Source organism: Oryctolagus cuniculus, chromosome 13, assembly GCF_964237555.1.
Source record: "Oryctolagus cuniculus chromosome 13, mOryCun1.1, whole genome shotgun sequence".
In the NCBI taxonomy this organism is placed as follows: Eukaryota; Metazoa; Chordata; class Mammalia; order Lagomorpha; family Leporidae; genus Oryctolagus; species Oryctolagus cuniculus.
In genome coordinates, this window is record NC_091444.1 from 39,594,312 (window position 1) to 39,614,826 (window position 20,515).

At 59.2% G+C, this 20,515-nt stretch overlaps 1 protein-coding gene and 1 long non-coding RNA gene across 3 annotated transcripts in view; one reads left to right on the plus strand and one right to left on the minus strand.

Annotated features, from left to right (window-relative positions):
- Positions 1-2,138: 2,138 nt before the first annotated feature.
- The window catches only part of TMEM63A (transmembrane protein 63A), a 33,159-nt gene continuing 14,782 nt past the window's right edge, over positions 2,139-20,515 (plus strand). The window contains exons 1-13 of one of the 2 annotated variants that reach the window (XM_070055402.1): positions 2,139-2,271; positions 4,469-4,587; positions 6,010-6,209; positions 7,978-8,057; positions 10,037-10,103; positions 10,924-10,961; positions 12,834-12,976; positions 14,015-14,066; positions 14,459-14,567; positions 15,491-15,561; positions 18,500-18,580; positions 18,819-18,942; positions 19,032-19,165. In XM_070055402.1, the coding sequence (XP_069911503.1) occupies positions 6,024-6,209; positions 7,978-8,057; positions 10,037-10,103; positions 10,924-10,961; positions 12,834-12,976; positions 14,015-14,066; positions 14,459-14,567; positions 15,491-15,561; positions 18,500-18,580; positions 18,819-18,942; positions 19,032-19,165 (1,085 nt within the window). In that variant the 5' untranslated portion in view covers positions 2,139-2,271; positions 4,469-4,587; positions 6,010-6,023. The remainder of the gene's footprint in view (positions 2,272-4,468; positions 4,588-6,009; positions 6,210-7,977; positions 8,058-10,036; positions 10,104-10,923; positions 10,962-12,833; positions 12,977-14,014; positions 14,067-14,458; positions 14,568-15,490; positions 15,562-18,499; positions 18,581-18,818; positions 18,943-19,031; positions 19,166-20,515) is intronic. The other variant, XM_070055401.1, reaches the window with a different exon arrangement.
- Positions 18,443-20,481, minus strand: LOC138844956 (uncharacterized). The gene is made up of 2 exons (XR_011381476.1): positions 20,345-20,481; positions 18,443-18,566 (listed from the first exon to the last, which is right to left on the minus strand). It is a non-coding gene; the product is annotated as an uncharacterized lncRNA (long non-coding RNA).

Consider the following 20,515-nt stretch of genomic DNA (forward strand, 5'->3'; position numbering starts at 1 on the left):
AGGATTTGCTAATTTTTTTAAAAAAGATTTATTTTATTTATTTGAAAGACGGAGTTACAGAGAGAGGTAGAGAGAGAGAGGTCTTCCATCTGCTGGTTCACTCCCTAGATGGCCGCAACTGCTGGAGCTGAGCTGATCTGAAGCCAGGAGCCAGGAGCTTCTTCTGAGTCTCCCACGTAGGCGCAGGGGCCCAAGGATTTGGGCCATCTGCTGTCCCAGGCCATAGCAGAGAGCTGGACGGGAAGTGGAGGAGCAGGGACTTGAACTGGCTCCCATATAGGATGCTGGCAGTGCAGGCGGTGGCTTTAACCTGCTGTGCCACAACCCCAGATTCACTAATTCTTATCACTCAGATCAAATGTCACTTCCTCCGAAAGCCCTCTCTTGCCCATGCATGGATGTCTGTGTCCCTTCCCGCTCCTCTTCCCCTTTTATCCTCCAGTTTGTCTGCTTTGTGGCACTGAGTACTGCACACATTTCCTCCATCTCGTAGCTTAACCATTTACTCTACCCCCGCAGGTGTGTGCTTCCACAAGCTCAGCCCATCTGTGCAATGTCCTTGTGCCAAGACAACACCCAGTTCCTGGCAGGTTCAAAACCAAAATTTGTTGAAGGAATGAACAAAACGATGAGAGTTTTAGCTATGCAAGCCTAAACTACGGGGAGAGAGAGGCAAGGGAGCTGGGCTGCTCTCTGGACAAGGCCTCCCCAGGCCGGGAGCCACCGTGGGCCACCTCCCCAGGAGCCCTCTGCACACCAGTCCAGGGCTCAGTCCAGCAAGGGAAAGAATGCCAGGTCCACACAGTGGCCTCAGGCAGCTCTGCCCTGTGGGGCTGACTACCACCTGCTGGCTCTGTCTTGGTGAGGGGCAGGCCCAGCTTTTTGTTTGAGTGTGAGATTCCGCAGAGGGCTGCCATGTGGGCAGGTCCTTGCTGAAATGAGGCAGGCAGGGGGCTGGTGTGAGCAGAGGCTGCTCAGAGAGACCCCTGCCTAGGAGTCTGGCCCTGTCACTACCTCCTAGACAGACACTTCTGCCTTCCGGGCCCGAGGGACAGACAGGTGCTGCACCTCCATCAGAAGTTTGTGCCCACTCCCCCAGAGCAGGAAAGCTGCCCAGGGTGGCAGAGAAGGCAAGTGGGGCAAGCCGTCGGTGGACAGTGGGGAAGAGGGTTAAGTCAGGCCCATCCTCCCAGTCCCCGGATCCAGGACGCTGACCAGGCAGGCTGGCACTGTCCTGGAAGTGGGGGCGGGGGAGGACACTCGGGGAGGGGGAGAAGATTGGACAGGTGCAGTCTGAGAAGCCAGGGCAAGTCCAGGGGGCCACACCCACGAACCTGGTGGGGTCCTGGGGCAGGTGGGAACAGCAGGAGTGGGGAGACACCAGGGACAGGGGCAGAAGGGACACTCAGGGGCGTGCCTAGCGGCTAGGGCTTGGGGGAGGGGAGGAGGTGGATGGGACAGAGAGGAACTGAGGGGGGGGGGCGGAGAGGCACCCCTCCCCCGGCACGGCCGGTGCGGGGATCAGGGACAGGCAGCAAGGAGGGTATTTTTATCATTCCAGTGACAGATGAAAGCTGAGAAACAGAGAGAGGTCAGGGAAGCTGCAGAGCTGCCCACGTGGGGAGTGGGGAGCGGGGAAGGCGCTGGGAGGAAGCTTTGGTCTGAGCCCTTGTTTTGCGGATGCGGGAACCCAAGCGTGCGTGGCGTGCACCCCGGGACGGAGGCTAATGAGGCAGCCCACGACCCGGCTACCGTGCCGGGAGCGCGCGGAGCCATGGGGCTGGACGGGGCTGAGCGCCCCTGGCTCGGCTCCGGGGAGCTCTGGCCGTGCGGCGGCCCGCGTCGGGGGCCGGATGCTGGGCCTCAGGGTTCCACGGTCCCCGCTCCTGACAACTGCAGGGGCTGCCCCAGCGGCGTTGCAGACAGAGCTCCCCGACCTCCGCCCACCAGCGCGGGACCCAGAGCCCGTCGGCGAAATTCAGAGCAACACAGGGACCTTCCCGCGCCGCGTGCGCCGGGGTCCTAGCCCCTGGACGCCAGCACACGGCGGAGAGGGGCGTTGGGGCCGCTCGGGCGCGGGCGCGGGCGCGGGCGCAGGCTCAGACTCAGGCTCAGGCTCAGGCTCAGGCTCCAAATTGGGCTAGAGGCGGCCGCGGCTGTGCGCATGTGCAGGAGACGTCCGAGTTTCACTTTGTAACTTTTAAGTGGTGGGGACGTCGCCCCGCCCGGCCAGGTGCGGAAGGACATCTGCCCCCGCTGCCACCGCCGCAGGTAAAGTGGAAGGGGCGCCGGGGAGGGGCAGGAAGCAGCCGCCGGAGCCCGGGGTCTGCCGCCAGCCTCGGCGTTCCGCGCTTGCCAGCCAGGGGGACTCCGGGGCGCCCCGCGTTCGGCCCCGCGCTCCTCGGGACCCCTGACAGCTTCTCCGAGGCTGCGGCTCTCCGCCTTGGCGGCCGATCTTGCCTCTTCCCCAGTCCCGTCTCTGGGGTTTGTGGGCTGGAGTCGGACCTTGCCACCGGGCCAGGAGCACGACCCCGGGTGTTTTTCCGTTCCCAACCCTGGGCGAGGCAGGGTTGGGAAGAGGCCGGGCGGGCGAGGAGCCTGCTGACGCGGGGATGGCTCGGGCCCTTCGTGGCCGCTGCCTGCAGCCCTGCCGCGGCCGGGGGCGGGAGGCCGGGCTTTTGGGGAGGGGAAGGTCAGCAGGGAGAACGAGGGGCGCTCTGCCCAGAAACCGAATCCGCAGAGGTTCTAGCACCTGGTCCACCCCAGGCGCCCTGAAGGGCAGGGGGCCGCTGTGCGGGGACCTGCACTTCCCCGATCTCTGCCCGCGCGGCCGCTCAGCCCCCATGGCCCATGGCTTTGTCCTGCTCCTACCTGTTGAGGGTTTGGAGCTAAGCTGGGAGATGGTGGTCACCAGTTCACACGCGGGGGACACAAGGAAGCATCCTGGGGCTTCCCTGCCTGGCTGCCGAGGCTTGTGGACACTCACGGTCACCCCCAGGGGAAAAGTAGCCCTCCTTCCCCTCCCCTATGGCCCTCTGTCTTCCTTCTCTCCTCTGACCCCTGCCAGGGCACCCTCAGGCCTGCTGTACCTTAAGGTGGATGTGGACAAAAGCCAAACCCTCCTTTTCCCTCCATGTACCCCTGTCACCTGCTTACTGTTGGGGCAGATGCCTGTCTGGGTTTTTGGGGGCCCCTGTTTGCTGCTGCATTTCTATTAGCCTGAGAGGTGGGGCCAGGCCCAGAGCTGAGTGCTTTACAAGGATTGTCTCAGGTGTGGGCCGGCAGCAGCATCAGAAAAAGCCCATGACTCCCCTTTTATGGAGAAGGAAGCCAAGGCCGGGAGTGGTTAAGCTGATTGAGTGGCGCCTGATGCTGAGACCCGACCCCAGAGCCTGCTCACAGAACCCGCAGCAGGCCGGGCTGCCTCCTGGGTCTGCACCACCTGCTGCTCCAGGTTCAAGTGCAGGCTCCTGCTCATGACAGTGCACAGGAGAAGTTTGTGTTTGCAACTTTGTGAAGCAAGATTAGAATGAGCTTCTGAGGCAGAAGGGCCAGAGCTGCTAAGGAAATTCAAAGACTTGGTGGTGATCCAGGTGCCCGGAGTTGGCACAGGGCCGTTTTTGCCAGAACCTGTAATGCCCCCACACTTGCTGCAGCCTGTTGCTCGTGTTTCTGGAAGGGAGGCTTGGAGATCGCCCAGTGAGCTTAGAGCTGGGCCTTGCTGCCGGCTCAGGTGGACAGGGTGCGTGGTGCTGGTTTACTTACTTGGCAAGTTGAGAAGAGCTGTTGGGTTCAGCCCTATTCTGCAGGCCACAGTCAGCCTCTTGGGTGCTCCTGGGCTGAGCTTTGGGTTGGGGGCCCGAGTTCAGAAAGCAACTCTTGGCTTCACCTTGGGGCATAAGTTGGGGCGGCGATGACAGAAGAAGAGATGCATGCTTTCTGGAAGGCACGGGTAGTGACTGGCATTCCCACGTGGTTCACACACACGCAGCAGTGTCGGTGGGGGCGGGGGCTGAGCCCGCTGGGGAAGACCCACAGTGTGGCCCATGCTAGCCAGAGGGGCCCAGATGCCTCAGCAGAGTCTGGACACGTCGTCCGTCTCGGGGTCAGGGATGGGCTGTGCCCTGGCTGAAAGGTCTGAGAGACGCAGTGGACCCCCAAAGGCGTGCCCTCCCCTGGTGCCTGCGTCCGGGGGCCAGGCCGGCTTCCCTGCCTGTTTCTCATCAAACTTGTTAAGCCCACGTTGGGGAGCCTGCTGGGCCAGAGCGAAGTGATTGAGAGGAGGCGCAGGCCGGCCTGCCTTCCCGCCCCTCTGCCACCGCAGGAAGCAGCTTCGACCAAGGGCCCTGGCCCCCACCCGGCACCGCCCCGGCCGCCGCGGCCTGCTGGGGACAGTGCGCCCTCTGTGAGCATTTGGTGAGGGTGTTTTTTCCTTTCCACTCACTTTTCAAGCCTTCCCTGTTTTCAGCTGAGTCCCTGATTCTGGCCTCGGGAGCAAAGTCCTCCCTAGCAGCCGCAGTCCTGGGGCCTGCGTGAGGCCTGACCTGGAGGTCTCGCTGAAGCCCACAGCCACCTGTGCATCCGGAGGTGAGGACCCTTCCTCTCGCCCCAGCAGGGCCCCCAGCCGTGGGTGCTGTGGGTGAGGAGGAGTGGGCAGCTCAGGGGTGCACCCACCGAAGGGAGCCACTTCTGTGAGTTTAGGGGAGACCCAGGGAGGAGGGAGCCCACTGGGGGGCACAGGAGCTCCATGGGGGCATCTGAGTCCTACGTTTGCGCAGGGGGAATGTGCGGAGGGGGTTTCCATCCAGGACCCTTAAGCTGGAGAAGGGCAGTGCCCCTGTCCCCCTCGGGGCAGGGACGGCTGTGGAGGCTGGGATCGCAGGACACGAGTGGCAGGCCCGGGGCCAGGCTCCCGGCTCCCGGCTCCGGAGGTGGCCAGCGCTGCCTTCGCCTTTCTCGGCTCCCGCTGAGGGCCTCTCTCATGGACCTGCCCCGGCAGCGTCTGGGAAGTGTGGGACAGGCCTTGACTTCAGCACGGGCGCAGTGCTGCATCCCAGTGGTGCCCCTGGTGGGGTTGCGGGGAGGGAAGCTGCCTGTCATGCTTCACATCCCTGCCGTCACGACCCCTGCCACCTACAGCGCCTGAGAAAGTGACTCGGCCTTCCGGGCAGCCCTCCCATGCCCTTGGGGCTGCCACCTACCCACCCATGCTTCCTGCACTTCCTGTGGGTGGGTGCACCTGCCCGTGTGTTGTCAACAGCTGTGTTCGCTTTGGAAATACGGGGCCTTCTTGGAGCCCTTGAGGAGGGCCTGAGACTTCCTTCCTGTCCCCGTCCACGCCCTTGGCTGCCCCCTCTGCCTTCTCCACTGTCCTCTCATGCTCTCTGGCTGCCCCCTCTGAAGCCAGGTGCTTGGTCTCAGTGAGTTCACACCTGTTTGTGAGTCGCCTGGTGTGGAAGGAAAAGAGTGTGTTGTCTGGGAACTGGTTGAGACTCTGTTCTATCTTGGGGCTGGTTTGTCAAACTCTGAGCCGCAGTTTCCAGGTGCATGGGATTGGCCCATCCCTGAGGCCCCACCTCTGATGTCCTGTGACAGCAGCAGTGAGTGAGGTCTTGTCTGTGGCTCCGACGGATCAACATCAGCCTCGCTGCTCCCTCCCCCTGGGTCGCATCTGTGTTGTCCTCTTCCCTGCCTTCGTGTCCCCAGCCCCTGTCCCACAGGACCCCAGCAGCAGTCCCTGAGGCCAGAGGAACTCCAACAACTTCTGTCCCTGCCACCTCCTTTCTCCCTGTTTGCCTTCCTGGAGATCCGCCCACTGTGTCTCGAGTGAGCCATTTGCGCCGGCCATCTGACTCTCTGGGACTCTTCCTACAATGGAACTATTCTCTGCGGCCACTGCCAGGCACGCGAAGGGCCAGTGTCCAGCTCTCCCTGGTCCTGGGTTGCCGGCCCCTGCAGGAGCCACGGAGCAGCTCCAGCCCTGACCACCTGCATCGTTCTGTTCTCCAGGGAGGGCAGGCGCCATGACCGACTCCCCATTTCTGGATCTGTGGCAGCCCCAGGCCGTGTCCATCCGGGAGCGCCTGGGCCTCGGGGACCAGCCCAACGACTCCTACTGCTACAACTCGGCCAAAAACAGCACCGTGCTGCAGGGGGTCACCTTCGGCGGCGTCCCCACCGTCCTGCTCATAGACGTCAGCTGCTTCCTGGTGAGAGCTTGGGTGGGCAGGTCCCCTCTTTACTCGTCTGTCTGAATCCTCCAGCCAGGGCTCTGGGGGAGACACGGGTGAGGAGTCAGACACACATCCCTGGGCTTACGTCCCAGTTCTGCTGCATTCCAGCTGTTAGGAAAATGGAGGTAACGATTCCTACCCAGGAGAATTTTGGAGAGGTCTGGCCAAGCCCTGGATGTGGAGAAGACATCCAGCCGCCCCTGGATTGCTCCAAGGCCCTTGGGGAGGGTCCGTCTCAGAGCACTGCAGGTGTCAGCGTCACCACCAGTTCCCCTCTAGGATCCCTTGGGGCCCTGTGTCTCAGAGTTGACCTCAGTCCTCGTTCAGCATAAACCTTTTGTTCACAGAGAGCCCCTCAATTTGAAATATGTTCTTCCTTGTACGGCCCTGGCTAGTTGGGGCTTCCTGGGGTTAAAGTGCACTTGCTGTTCCCAGATGCCTGTGGGAGGGTCGGGCACTCCTGATGCCATCTCCTAACATGGAACGGAGGCTGGGTGGGGGGAGCTGGGGAGGGGGAGTAAGGGGGAGTTCCTGAGGGAACGGGGCCCTCAGAGGCAGGAAGGAAGGGCAGCGGTCACAAGTTTGCTGGCCTCAAACATGTTCATCAGAAGGGGGCAGGGGGTTCCCCTTCTCTTCCTGTGTTTTGTTCCTGGGTGTAAGAACCACATGATCACATTAGAGTTTTGCTGCATTGTTGCTCCTTTCCGGACTGGGGACCTGCAGGCCACCCACTTTGCTTTCCTGGAAAAGGGCTCTGTCCGTACCACACGGACCCATTTCTCAGAGCTCCAGTCTGCTGTCAGCGGAGAGCCCTGTGGTATACATCAATCTTGGTGGAGAAGCAGGGCCAGGCAGGGCGCTGGCGGTGGATTTGGGAGTCGGATTCATGGAGGGGGTGGCCCAGGTCTCCAGGGTGACGACAGAGTCGGGAGAGGGGACCTGGCGGAGATGGTATGGCTACAGAAGGGCTCGAGAGTGTCCCCTTCTGGTGCAGTGAGCTGGGCTGGGTGGGTTTGTACTGCAGGAACCTAGCGGACTGTGGGGGAGGCGACAGGGCCAGGAGGGCCTGGGGAACACGGACGTGTGGGAGGTGTCCACACCCCATGTGCCAAGACAGCAGCTGTCCCAGGCAGGCTGCCATGACTCACCTGCCTCTGAGCGACCAGCACTGACTTCCTGATTCACCTGGAGATGCGACCCTCCCCTTAAAACCCCAGTTTCTGACTGGAGCTAATTTTGGGGTCCCTTTCCACCTCCCTGGTCAGAGAGCCGAGGTGGGAGTGGGGAGCAGGCTGGAATTTGTGGATTTCTAGAACCAGGGGATAAAGAGAGACCTTGAGCTGAGCTGCCTGTGGGAGACCTGAATTCGGAGAAACCGGGCCACTCCTGGCTCAGCCTGGGGATGCTCTGCTACCTCTGTTCTTAACTAAAAATGAAATTATGCAAGGAGGGGGCCAACCCTGCCCCCTGGCTCAGGGCCTGCTGGCGGTGGGTCAGGGCCTCAGTGCTGACACTGCCTTGAGAGCAAAGCACAGAGCTGATGCGCTTGGCTGGGCAGGCTCTAGCACTGAGCGCCTGGGTGCTGGGAGCAGCACATCAGGCCCCTGGGCTGTGTGACCTTGGGTAGCTAGACGCCCTCTCTGGGCCTGGGTGACCTCCTGCTAGCCCTGCTGAGCCTGGGCAGGGGTCTCCTCTGTTAGAAGCCGTCGGATGGATTTTGACTTGGTTTCTTTTCTGCTTCTAGATTTTAATCGGGGTTTTTTCCATCATTAGAAGGAGATTCTGGGATTATGGCCGCATCGCCCTGGTGTCAGAAACAGACAGGTAAGAAAGGCAGGGAGCCTACGCTGTGGGCGTGTGTGTGTCTCTGTGTATGTGTTAGATACACACACACACACACACACACACCACACACACACATACTCTGGAGTGGGCCGGGTGCTTGCAAGGCCCGCTGTGCAGCCAGCGCCCACACTTGACCGTGGCAGTAGCCTGTGTTCCCTGAGGTTGTGTCCTGTCCACTCCTCGCCTCAGACCCTGAGGTCACCCCGTTGCCTTCACTGTGCTCCTACACAAATCAAGGCCCAGGGGCCCAGCTCTCTCGGGGCTTTCTGGCTGGGCCGTGGCTGTGACTGAGGAAACTGTTCCCTTAGGGCTTTCGGGGTAACTGAGGGAATCCTGCTTTCTGTCCAGGACTCAGGGCGGGGGCTGGCGGAGCGCGTTATGGAGAGCAGCTGGGCCGTAGGGAGCTGCCCGGCTGGGTCAGGGCGGGGATCGCGGGCTCTACGCCGACTCTTTGTTCCCTGCTTGTTCCCTGCCTCTGAGTGGGAAAGAACTCCCGGTCTGCTCTGTGCAACCGGACTTTCCAGCTGCAGCTGGCCGTTGCACATGCCGGATCTTGTGTCAGATGCAGCAACAAGAAGCAAGTGGGGGAGAAGTCAGGGAGGCTGGGAAGGTGGTTACTTAGTATCAAAGAGGAGGCTTGCACAGGCTCCTGTGGAGGTGTGGCCCATGGGGTGTCCCCCTCTCTCCCGGAAAGAGGAGGTATGTCTGTAAGTGCACTTCCTTCCCCAAGTTCTCTCTTCTGGCATTGGTGAAAGCCCAAGGGGATGACCTTGAAGTTGGGGGAGAACCTTCTGGCACGTCTGCTGTGCCTGTGACCTGTTCAGCCTTGAGCAGGCCAAGTGCACCTGGGCTTCAGGAGGCCCTGCCGAGTCCCCACGCCACCTGGGGTCTGTTTCCTCCCTCCCTCCCCCGTGGAGTGAGTGTGAGAAAATGGCTGGGTAAGTGCTCTGAAAGTGAAGTTGTGTCATGTTTTATGCCATTCGAGGAGGGACTGTGGAGCCAGGAGCAGGGAATAGAGACAAGTAAGCAGTCACATATTGAAGATGCCTCGGCCGGCGCCGCGGCTCACTAGGCTAATCCTCCGCCTAGCGGTGCCGGCACACCGGGTTCTAGTCCCAGTTGGGGCGCCGGATTCTGTCCCGGTTGCCCCTCTTCCAGGCCAGCTCTCTGCTGTGGCCCGGGAAGGCAGTGGAGGATGGCCCAGGTGCTTGGGCCCTGCACCCCATGGGAGACCAGGAAAAGCACCTGGCTCCTGGCTCCTGCCATCGGATCAGCGCGGTGCGCTGGCCGCAGCGCGCTGGCCATTGGAGGGTGAACCAACGGCAAAGGAAGACCTTTCTCTCTGTCTCTCTCTCTCACTGTCCACTCTGCCTGTCAAAAAATAAAAAAATAAATAAATAAAATAAAAAAGAAGATGCCTCTACGTCCGAGAGAACAGGGGATCTTCCCGGGGTGCTGGGGGGGGGGGGTCCGGTCAAGGTGCCGCAGCTCAGCAACTCTAGCGTCTGCGTGCTGGCATTTTCTCACCTCTGACATTGGCATGCATCTTGTGATCAGTGGTGATCAGTCTAATTGGCAGGATTTTATTTCTTACTGGTTCATAAAATAGTTACGTACTGTACACACGTGGTGTCTTGGATGTGGGGAATGCAGTACTCATTTTCAGCTTTATTTGCTATGTTATGAAATGCATTGTGAGCAGACAACACTTTGAAGTCACTTTAGGTGGACGAGTTCCAGAGGCTGAAGGGTGTGGGCTCAGGGAAGGCTTTGAGCCCGTGTAATCACCCCAGGTAACAGAGCTTTGCGCGGCACCTGGGAACCAGCATTTCCCTCATCTCACTTCCCACATGGGAGGCTGCTGGCTTTGGTCCTGAGCCCTGAGAGGCAGCAAAGTCCTGGACATCATTTCTGGATTTTTTTTTACAAATGTAATTTTTTTTCTTTTATGTCTCTAGTGAGTCCAGATACCAGAGATTGTCATCAACTTCCTCCTCAGGGCAGCAAGACTTTGAAAATGAGCTGGTTGGTATCCCAGGCATGGTCATGGCTGGGGGTGGGGACTGGCTGTGGTGATGGGCGGGGGGGGGGGGGGGCAGCTGTCCTCTTGGTTCCACAGTGAATTTAGTCCCTGAGTAGCAAGTTCTGGGGAAAGCACCTTTCTGAACTTGGAAGAATCCCCGGGGGGAGCCTGCAGCTCCATGAATGTGAAAGCAAAACGGGCACAGCACCCCCTGGGCTTTGGCTCTTACCACACCTGTGACTCTGGTGGCAGTTAATTATTGACTGGTCTGCTAGATTAGGAGCCAAGTGTGGGCAGGGGCCCTGCCTTCTCCAGCTCTGTTCTCTACTGGGACCTGGCAGGGGCTTAGTCATTGTTGAATGAATGATAGGCAAATATTTGTCTTTTTCCAGACTAGGAGCAGCACCTCTCTGGCGAGGATTAAAGGTGGGAAGGACAATAGAACCCCCAGATACGCCTTTTCCTCTCTGAACCCCACTCCACGGGGCAGTCCAGAGCCATAGGCTGGACTCTTCTCTTCTGTCCCACCGCTCATTTCAGTCACTTTGAAACCATCAGACGTGCGCCTGTGTGCTGTCTCCTGATGTCACCTGGGGCTTCAGTGATTCTACAAGTTGTAGAGCTTGAGAGATTTTCTCAAGAATTCTAGGCAGGGCATGCAAGTGGCAAAGGACTGGTTCTCTGTCATGACTGGGCGGGGGCAGCTGGCAGGAACAGGGCAGAGATACAAGAGGAGGAAAGTGGTTACTTAGTATCAAAGAGGAGGCTGACACCTGCCTCCCGGGCACAGGTGTTGGAAGCTGATCCCCACTCTCTTTGCAGGGATGCTGCCCCTGGCTGACTGCCATCTTCCGTCTGCAGTGAGTACCACAGGCAGCTGTTGGGGCCTCTGCTGGGGCCTGACTGTTTGGGTATTTGGCCAGCTGGGGAAAGAGCCGAGGTGCTGATCCTAAGATGGAGTCTCCTGGATATGTCTCAGTTCAGGTCCCAGACAGGACGTGGGGGCTGAGAACAAAGGTGACTCAGGCAGCCCTCAGCAGCGGGGTCTCTGGGAAAAGAGGCCTTGAGGATGGGAGCCTCGGTGCTGGAGGGCACGTAGAGCCTGCTGCAGTTTGGGGCCACCCAGCTGCAGGTGGATCCCATGGGTTCTTGAGGTGGTCATGAACTTTATGTCAAGGTATTTAGTGGAAACCCTGTGTTCATCTTTTTTTTTTTTTTTTTTTTAAGATTTATTTACTTACTTGAAAGGCAGAGTACAGAGAAGGGGAAAGACACACACACACATACAGAGAGAGAGAGAGAAAGATAGAGATAGAGAAAGATATCTTCCACCTGCTGGTTCACTCCCCAAATGTCTTCAACAGCCAGGGTTAGGCCAGGCTGAAGCCAGGAGCCTGGAACTGCCTCTGGGTCTCTCATATGGGTGGCTGGCAGAAACCCGAGTACGTGGGCCATCATCTGCTGCCTTCCCAAGTGCATCAGCAGGGAGCTGGATGGGAAGCGCGGGGCAGCCAGCGCTCCATCCAGGTGCTGTGATGGGGGGTGTGGGCGCCCCAGGCAGAGGTGTAACCTGCTGCACCACAGCGCCCGCCCTGGCACCTGTTCCTCTGTCATAATCCTGCCTAAGATGACTTATTATTCTATTTAACACATCCCTTGTGGACGGAAGCTCTTCTAGGCAGGTTTCCATGTCTTTGAAGTAGTGGAAAGTGGAGAAATAAAATACAGTAAGCTCATTTGGTTTTTCTCAAAACTTGGGGTCCATGGAGAGAAGTCTGAAAGATGTGGCTGGTGATTAAGCGCTAGTGAAAGTCGTCTCTCATGGCAGGAGCTGGGAGTGGGGGCCCAGATATGGGTCCTGGTCTGTCCCCTTGCCCCATTCCTTTGCATCTAAGGAGGCTTTTTCTAGGGGGTGTGTTAAGTTGCACAGCACCAAGAACAGGAAAATGCAGCCGGTTAAGCTACCAGCAGCTGTAGCTGCAGGTGCGGCCCATTTACGAGGTGTTGAAATAGGAAAAGGGCATCTTAGAATTGATGAACGATGGGGGTTGCAGGACCCTGGGTTACTCCCTCTCCCTGGGCCTCAGTTTCCCCAGCTAGCAGAGGAGGCTGGGGATAACCCACGCTTTAGTAAGTCAGGTTAACCAGTACGTGATGGGGGAGGGGTGCTGTGTATGGGCAGGTTGGCCAGGGCTTGTTCCCGAGACAGAGGCCTGTGGGAAGAGCCGGTGGACTGAGCAGCTGGCCGAGCCTGGACTCTGAGTTGGCCCAGAGCCTCCTAGCACTGGCACAGAGGGGTGGAGCAGATCGCCTCCCCTCCCTGGGGCTGGAGGAGGGGAAGACCGGGTTCACCTCTCCCGCCCAGTGGCCTGAGGGGAGCCAGGGGACTGGGTGGGGCCTGGGGCTGGACATATCCCAGCCACATTCGGGATGAGACCAGCAGCCGTCTGGCTGTGGAGCAGGAGGTGCAGTCTGGGATGCAGTTCATACGCCTCGCCTTTGGCTCGGAGTGGTGGCCGTGCCTCCGCCCTGGGCGTGGTGAGGGGGCTGAAGGGCCGGGCTCCGGTACACCGCAGCCCTGCTGTGACCCTCCACTTGTTTGCTTTCTTCACATGTGAAAACACAGAGAGCTTAGTTTCTAGGACTGCCGTGGGGACTGGACGGGGTGATCTAGGTGAGGCCCCAGGGTGCCTGTCCTGTGCTTGCTAAGGTGGTGCCTGTGTCTCCGGCAGCGATGACCAGATTCTGCAGTGGTGTGGGGAGGACGCCATCCACTACCTGTCCTTCCAGAGACACATCATCTTCCTGCTGGTGCTGCTCAGCCTCCTGTCCCTGTGCGTCATCCTGCCCGTCAACCTCTCGGGAGACCTGCTGGGTGAGCTCCTGTCCCTGCCTGCGCGCCTGGGACCCGGGGTGGGGGGCACAGCTCTCGGGAGGGGGCCCGTGGTGGCCAGCCTTTCTGGTGGGGGAAGGTGTCTGGAGGTGACCATCTGGTTACAGATCTGGAAAAAAATGTGGCCAGTGCCCCAACTCACTAGGCTAATCCTCCGCCTTGCGGCGCCGGCACACCGGGTTCTAGTCCCGGTCGGGGCACCGGATTCTGTCCCGGTTGCCCCTCTTCCAGGCCAGCTCTCTGCTATGGCCAGGGAGTACAGTGGAGGATGGCCCAAGTACTTGGGCCCTGCACCCCATGGGAGACCAGGATAAGCACCTGGCTCCTGCCTTTGGATAGGCGCGGTGCGCCGGCCGCAGTGCGCTGGCGGCGGCCATTGGAGGGTGAACCAACGGCAAAGGAAGACCTTTCTCTCTGTCTCTCTCTCTCTCACTGTCCACTCTGCCTGTCAAAAAAAAATCTGGAGAAAAATGTACCCCAAACTCGGAATAAGAGCTAGGGCCCCTAATATCAGTTTTTAGTCCTATCTAAATAGTAGGGAAAAACCCCAAGACTTAGAGAACCGGGGACTTTAGGTGGGTGTTTTCTACTTTCTCGCTCTCACCCAAATTAGGAGGTAGCAGTTGGGGGTGCCGGGGGATGTCGGTGGTGCTCAGTGGAATCCGAGTGCAGCTGCGGGTACCTGCAGGCATCCGCCGCCTGAAACACCGTCCTGCGCCCACTTAGGGTGTCCCTCGTGCCCAGCCTTGGAGTTGGCAACAGCTTAGGGTGTTTGCCGTTTTCTTGAAACATCTTCAAAACAAAACAAAACAGAACACCTGAAGGCAAGATGAGTCCCCTGCCTTCGCCCGCGACAGTGAGTTGAGAAGTTGCTGGGGGCACCTTGCAGTAGGCAGGAGCCCCGACTGGGCCTGGCGTCCCTGCACTGGGCACTGATTCTCCTCTGAGTTCCGTGCACCAAGGCCAGCCCCTCCTGCTCCTGCGCTGCGGCCCTGCCACTAAGTCTCTGCTTCCCGGCAGACAAGGACCCTTACAGCTTCGGGAGGACGACGATAGCAAACCTGCAGACCGAGTGAGTGTCGGTGTCTGCCGCGGGCTGGAGGGGGTGCGTGGCTGGGTCCCGGCAGAAGGAAGGCCCTGGAGCCCCAGGGCCGCCGGAGGAGGCCTGGAGCAGTAGGCTGGGGTCTGCAAGCCGCTGTGGCTGCCGTGCCCCTGGGCCTGGGCCTGGAACACCGCAGGCTGCTGCCATGGCTGGGGGAGGGGGCTCCAGAACAGGGAGGCCCCGGGGATCTGGAGTTCATTTGTCAGCACTGGCACTCTCGGTGTTCCTGGTGGGCAGAGGGGGGTAGGCCAGACGGCCTCTGTTGGAGGCACCTGTTGGGGTGAAGCTATTCGCCCCCCGGTTCAGGGCCCGCTGGGAGCACCCTGGCCCCGCCACTGCTGACGCAGGCGATGTCCCCTCAGCAACGACCTCCTCTGGCTGCACACCGTCTTTGCCGTCGTTTACCTCCTGCTCACCGTGGGCTTCATGTGGCACCACACCCGGTCCATCAAGTACAAGGAGGAGAGCCTGGTGCGTGTAGCTGGGGGCTGGGGAGGGAAGGGCATCGCAGCCTGAGACCACGGTGCCAGGACAGCACCAGCCAGCCTGCACACTCGTGCTCCCACTGGGCTGTGACAGGCTTTTTATTTTTTTTATTTTTTTTATTTTTTTATTTTTTTTATTTTTTTTATTTTTTTTATTTTTTGACAGGCAGAGTGGACAGTGAGAGAGAGAGAGACAGAGAGAAAGGTCTTCCTTTTGAAGTTGGTTCACCCTCCAATGGCCGCCGAGGCCGGTGCGCTGCGGCCGGCGCACCGCGCTGATCCGATGGCAGGAGCCAGGAGCCAGGTGCTTTTCCTGGTCTCCCATGGGGTGCAGGGCCCAAGTACTTGGGCCATCCTCCACTGCACTCCCTGGCCACAGCAGAGAGCTGGCCTGGAAGAGGGGCAACCGGGACAGAATCCGGCGCCCCAACCGGGACTAGAACCCGGTGTGCCAGCGCCGCAAGGCGGAGGATTAGCCTAGTGAGCCGCAGCGCCGGCCTGTGACAGGCTTTTTTCATGTTTTAATTTCCTGGTAGGTTGTTGTAAATTTGGAACACCCCCCCCACCCCCGGGCCCCGCCCCGTCCTTTGCCCTTTGACCTGTGGGGTCTGGGCAGTGCTTGCTGAGGTTAAGTAAAGAAGTGCGGGGTGAGAGCAGCCCCTTTGCCTCACAGCTTGGCGGGACGGGGAGTTTGTGCCACGTGGGGCCCTGCATGGGGCCTGCTCTGATCTGCTGGGGGACCCCATTTGAGTAACTTCCTCCCCCGGGTGCTCTCTCCGTCTCCTGCCACGCAGAGGGGCTCCCGCGCATTTCCAGTGCTGCCTTGGGAGAGGCTTGGCTGGGGTGGGAGCCTGGCCCCTCGCGCTGGCCGGCTCCCATGACTTTCCTCGCTGCTGCTGCCTCCTGCAGGTGAGGCGGACCCTGTTCATCACCGGACTCCCCAGGGAGGCCAAGAAGGAGACTGTGGAGAGCCACTTCCGGTGAGCAGGACTCCTGGATGGAAGGGTTGCTGAGTCTCTTCCAAGTGGGGCCGCCACAGTCCCTCAGGCAGGCACCTTACAGGAGCCCTTGCACCTTCTACCTGGCATCCAGGTGACATCAGAGAAGGACCTGGCCCTGCCACGCTGGTGTCAAATGGCTGCCATGTGCTGGCTCTGCTGGGACCGTGAGAGAGACGAGGCTGGGGTGGCCCCAGTGCAGGCTGGGAGAGGCACAGTACAGGGGGAGAAAACGCCCCCTCCCCCTCCAGGTTCTCAGTGACACCTGAGGGAGTCACCTTGCAGAATAGGGACATGGGAGTGGAGGCTGTGTGCCAGCCTGCAGGGCGGGAGCCTGAGCCGGGGCAGGGCCTCAAGGCCACGTGTGTCTGCGGGTTCATCCAGAGCCGCCTCTCCCGCAGCCCCCGGGGAGTGTGGGCACCAGCAGCGGCTGCGGGTGGAAGATGGCTTGGAGACTGGGAGGAAGGCCTGGCATCCTTGTGGGAGTAACGACTGGTGCTGGGCTGGGGGTCTAGTGCCCAGAGGGCTCCCGGATACCATGCTAGAGGACTCGAAGACCTGCCTTGAACGCTGCGGATCAGTTCACTGGGCGCAACCACTCACTTGTTGTCTGCATAGGTTCCATTTAATTTTGTGCTGCTTATGAGGAAAGCACTCAATGAGTTATTAGATATCAATAGAATCATGCAGTGGATGTTGAAAATGCATTCTTCAGAAACTCCAAGTGATGTAGAGATGCTCACTTAGATGCGAATACTCGATACGGAAATCGTGTTGCCCAGAGTCGCCTGCTGTGTACCGTCTGGAAACCGTAGTCCCACTTAGCTGTGCATTGAGCAGAAAAGAGTCCCCTGCACCCCAAACATCATTGAGTCCCTCTCTCCCTGTTCAGGAAGCTTCTTAGCTCTGCTGTGGTCTGTGGGGAGTGGTGCGTGGATTGCTTAAACTGCGGCTCGCTCTCAGCGCTCTTATGGGGACCTAAGACTGTTCCACTGATTTTTTTTTTTTTTTTTTGGACAGGCAGAGTGGACAGTGAGAGAGAGAGACAGAGAGAAAGGTCTTCCTTTGCCGTTGGTTCACCCTCCAATGGCCGCCGCGGCCGGTGCGCTGCGGCCGGCGCATCGTGCTGATCTGATGGCAGGAGTCAGATACTTATCCTGGTCTCCCATGGGGTGCAGGGCCCAAGTACTTGGGCCATCCTCCACTGCACTCCCTGGCCACAGCAGAGAGCTGGCCTGGAAGAGGGGCAACCGGGACAGAATCCGGCGTCCCGACTGGGACTAGAACCCAGTGTGCTGGCGCCACAAGGCAGAGGATTAGCCTAGTGAGCCGCAGCGCCGGCCTCCATTGATTTTTAAAAAAAAATTTTTTTTTGTTAAGATTTGTTGATTTATTTGAAAGGCAGATTTAGAAGGAGAGAGAGTGAGAGAGTGCTTCCATCCACTGGTTCACTCTCCAAATGGCTGCAATGGCTGAGGCGGAGATAGGCTGAAGCCAGGAGCCTGGAACTAGCTGGATTGGAAGTGGAGTAGCTTAACCCCCACCCCACAGTGCTGGCCCCTGCCCCAGTAATTGAGTGACTGACATGTATGTGGGCTGTGTCTCTCGTAAAATGTGAGTTTGTCCAGGCTCTGTTCCCAGCACCTAGAATAGTAATAGGTTGCGATTTATTTATTTGTTTATTTTTAATATTTATTTGAGAGGCCTGCACGGTGGCACACTAGGTTAATCCTCCGCCTGCGGCACCAGCATCCCATATGGGTGCCGGGTTCTAGTCCCGATTGCTCTTCTTCCAGTCCAGCTCTCTGCTGTGGCCCGGGAGGGCAGTGGAGGATGGCCCAAGTGCTTGGGCCTCTGCACCCGCATGGGAGATCGGGAAGAAGCACCTGATTCCTGGCTTTAGATTGACGCAGCGCGCCGGCCGCAGTGGCCATTTGGGGGGTGAACCAACAGAAGGAAGACCTTTCTCTCTGTCTCTCTCTCACTGTCTGTAACTCTACCTTTCAAATAAAAAAATAAAAATCTTAAAAAATATATATTAATTTGAAAGGCAGAGTTAGAAAGGGAGAGAGAAATCTTTTATCTATTGGTTCACTCCCTACAATGGCTGGGGCTTGGCCAGGTTGAAGCCAGGTCTCTCTCGGGTGCAGCTGCCCAAGCACTTGGGCCATCCTCTGCTGCTTTCTCAGGTGCATTAGCAGGGAGCTGTATTAGAAGTGGAGCAACTGGCACATTAACCAGTGCCCATATGAGATGCCGGCATCTTGGGCTGTGGCTTTACCTGCAGTGCCACAGTGCCGGCCCCATGTAGGTTGGGATTTATGTGGTTCTGTGTTTGTGGTGAGGGGGTGATGCGTGGGGGCTATGACCATTGACCTTGGGCACAAGCCGCTTCACCTCTGTGGGCCTCCACTTTCTCATCTGTAAAATGAGGGCAAAACCTCACAGATTATGATGAGGATAAATAAATCAGATCGCGACGACACCTGGCCAACGGCGAGTATGTATTTTGTGGTTGTTGCTATGTGCATAGACGTTTTCTGGTTTGAGAATCTCTTGCTTTCCTTAGACCCTCTAAAAGGTCTGTGACGTTCAAAAAGGTTACAGCCTTGGTAGTGCTTCAGCGATGGCCTGGCAGGTGCTGACCTGGAGCAGACGATGACTCTGCTGGTGTGGTCGGAGGGGAAGGGAGCCCGCTGGCTGAAAGCCGAGTGGGTGGAAGCGTCCCCACCACCAGCAGTGACTGCGTACCCTTGAGAAAGGCCTATTTGTGTTAAATTCCAAACTGCTTCCCTCTGGGAGAATAAAGAGTGAAGCGGTCTCGGACGGCCCAGAAGCAAGCTTGGAGATGAGGGCACTCTCCTGCTGAGGGTTCTCTTTTACAATGGCTGCTTTTGCTTCTGGCCGGCGCTGGCCCCAGGGACGCGTACCCCACGTGTGAGGTGCTGGATGTGCAGTTGTGCTACAACGTGGCCAAGCTGATCTACCTGTGCAGAGAGAGGTAAGGGAGCGGCGGTGGGCAGGCTGGGTGCTTTCCAGCCCCGCCCCCTGCCCTGATGCCCACCTGCTCTTGCTGGCCCAGGGTCCCCCAGCTGGGAGGGGAAGAGGGGGGTGCCCTGCCTCCTTGTTTTGGAAAGCTGTTCTCTCTTGGCCACTGGTGGTTGAGCCATAGATGTGGGGTCCGAGCCACAGGACTGGATCTGAAGTTTGTGCCCCTCAACTTCCCCCCCACCCTGCAGAAAGAAGACCGAGAAGAGCCTGGCCTATTACACAAACCTGCAGGTGAAGAGCGGCCGGCCCACCCTCATCAACCCCAAGCCCTGTGGCCAGTTCTGCTGCTGCGAAGTCCGTGGGTGTGAGCGGGTAAGGGCCCCGCGGCCTCCCCCGCTGGGAGTGGGTCCCCGACCCCAGCACGGGGCCGCCTCACCCCCCGGGGCTGTGTCTGCCGGCAGGAGGATGCCATCTCTTACTACACACGCCTGAAGGAGAGGCTGCTGGAGAGGATCACCGAGGAGGAACGCCGGGTCCAGGACCAGCCCCTCGGGATGGCCTTTGTCACTTTCCAGGAGAAGTCCATGGCCACCTAGTGAGTGTGGGCATCCCGGGCCCTAGCTTGGCCGACTCCCTGTCCCCCTCTCTTGGGTAGAGATGGTGCCACCTTCACTCCTTGTGTATGAGACAGCTGGTAGGGGCTGGGCATGGGCGGTGCACATGGACTGGGCAATTCTAGCTGACCCCTCGTGGATTGCTGTGCCACCAGGCTCTTGCCAGCAGCCCCAGGGGTCCATCCCGGTGGCTCTGTGCCCCATACTCTGCCCCCTCCTCTGCAGGTACCTGCTCGGGAATGCAGGGCCTCCTCCTGTCTGTGGCCCCTGCCTCCCACAGACGACACACTGTGGGAGAAGGCCTCTGGTCTGCTTCAGGGCACCCTTGACTACGGAAGCCTGGAGCTCAAAGCTCATCAAGTGTCCCCTCACCCTGGGAGCAGCAGGGGCTGGGGTGGGGATAAAGGTGCAGAAAGGGCAATCCGGTGCCCCCTCCCCGGCCCTCGCTGGGTCAGGCATGGTGGCCCTGGGGACCGTCTCCCAAGGTTCTCTGCAGGAGTAGTAGGAGATGGTTCTCTTTTTCGAAGATTTATTTTATCTATTCTAAAGGCAGTTACAGAGAGAAAGAGCTCTTCCACATGCTGGCTCATACCCCACATGGCTGCAATGGCCAGGGCTGGGCCAGGCTGAAGCCTGAAATTATCCATGTAGGAACATGGATGACATGGGACCGAGCATTCGGGCCACCTGCTGCTGCTTTCCCTGGCACATTAGCTGGGAGCTGGATGGAAAGCAGGGAGCCAGGACTGGAACCAGCGCTCTGATCTGGGGTGCCATTGTTGCACACAGCGGCGCAGCTCAGTGCACCACAGTGCTGGCCCAGGAAGGGTGTTCTGTTACAGGAGTCAGGGCTGGCGGCTTCTTCTTAGGAGGCTAAAGAGGGAGCGAGGGGGAGCCACTGAGACGAGATGGCTGAGGCGGGAGTGCTGCGGAGGGAAGTTAGGGAGTAGGACGTGTGGTCTGGTGCTGTTCTCGGGGCCGGGCCCCCAGAGAAGGAATGGGAAGGAGAAGGCATTGGGCTTGCAGCAGGGTTGAGTCAGAGCTGCAGCTGCGTGGGCAGAGTGGAAGGGCTGGGCCCTAGAGGAGCCCTGTGTTGGGGGAGCTGGGCTCAGACCAGTAGTGGCACGGCACCTGCCTTGGAGAAGCCTCCCTTTCCTTACCTGCAGGTGCAGACGGTGCGCTCTTGGCTGCAGGGTTGTCCTGAGGGTGTACGGAGTTGCCATGCTGTCCCTCTTTGGGAGTGTTCATTATAGCGATAGAACAGGAAGGAAAGATCCGGTGTCTCAGCGCCGGCCCTCTCCCCGGTCTGTGTTTGCCACGTGTGTGCGTGG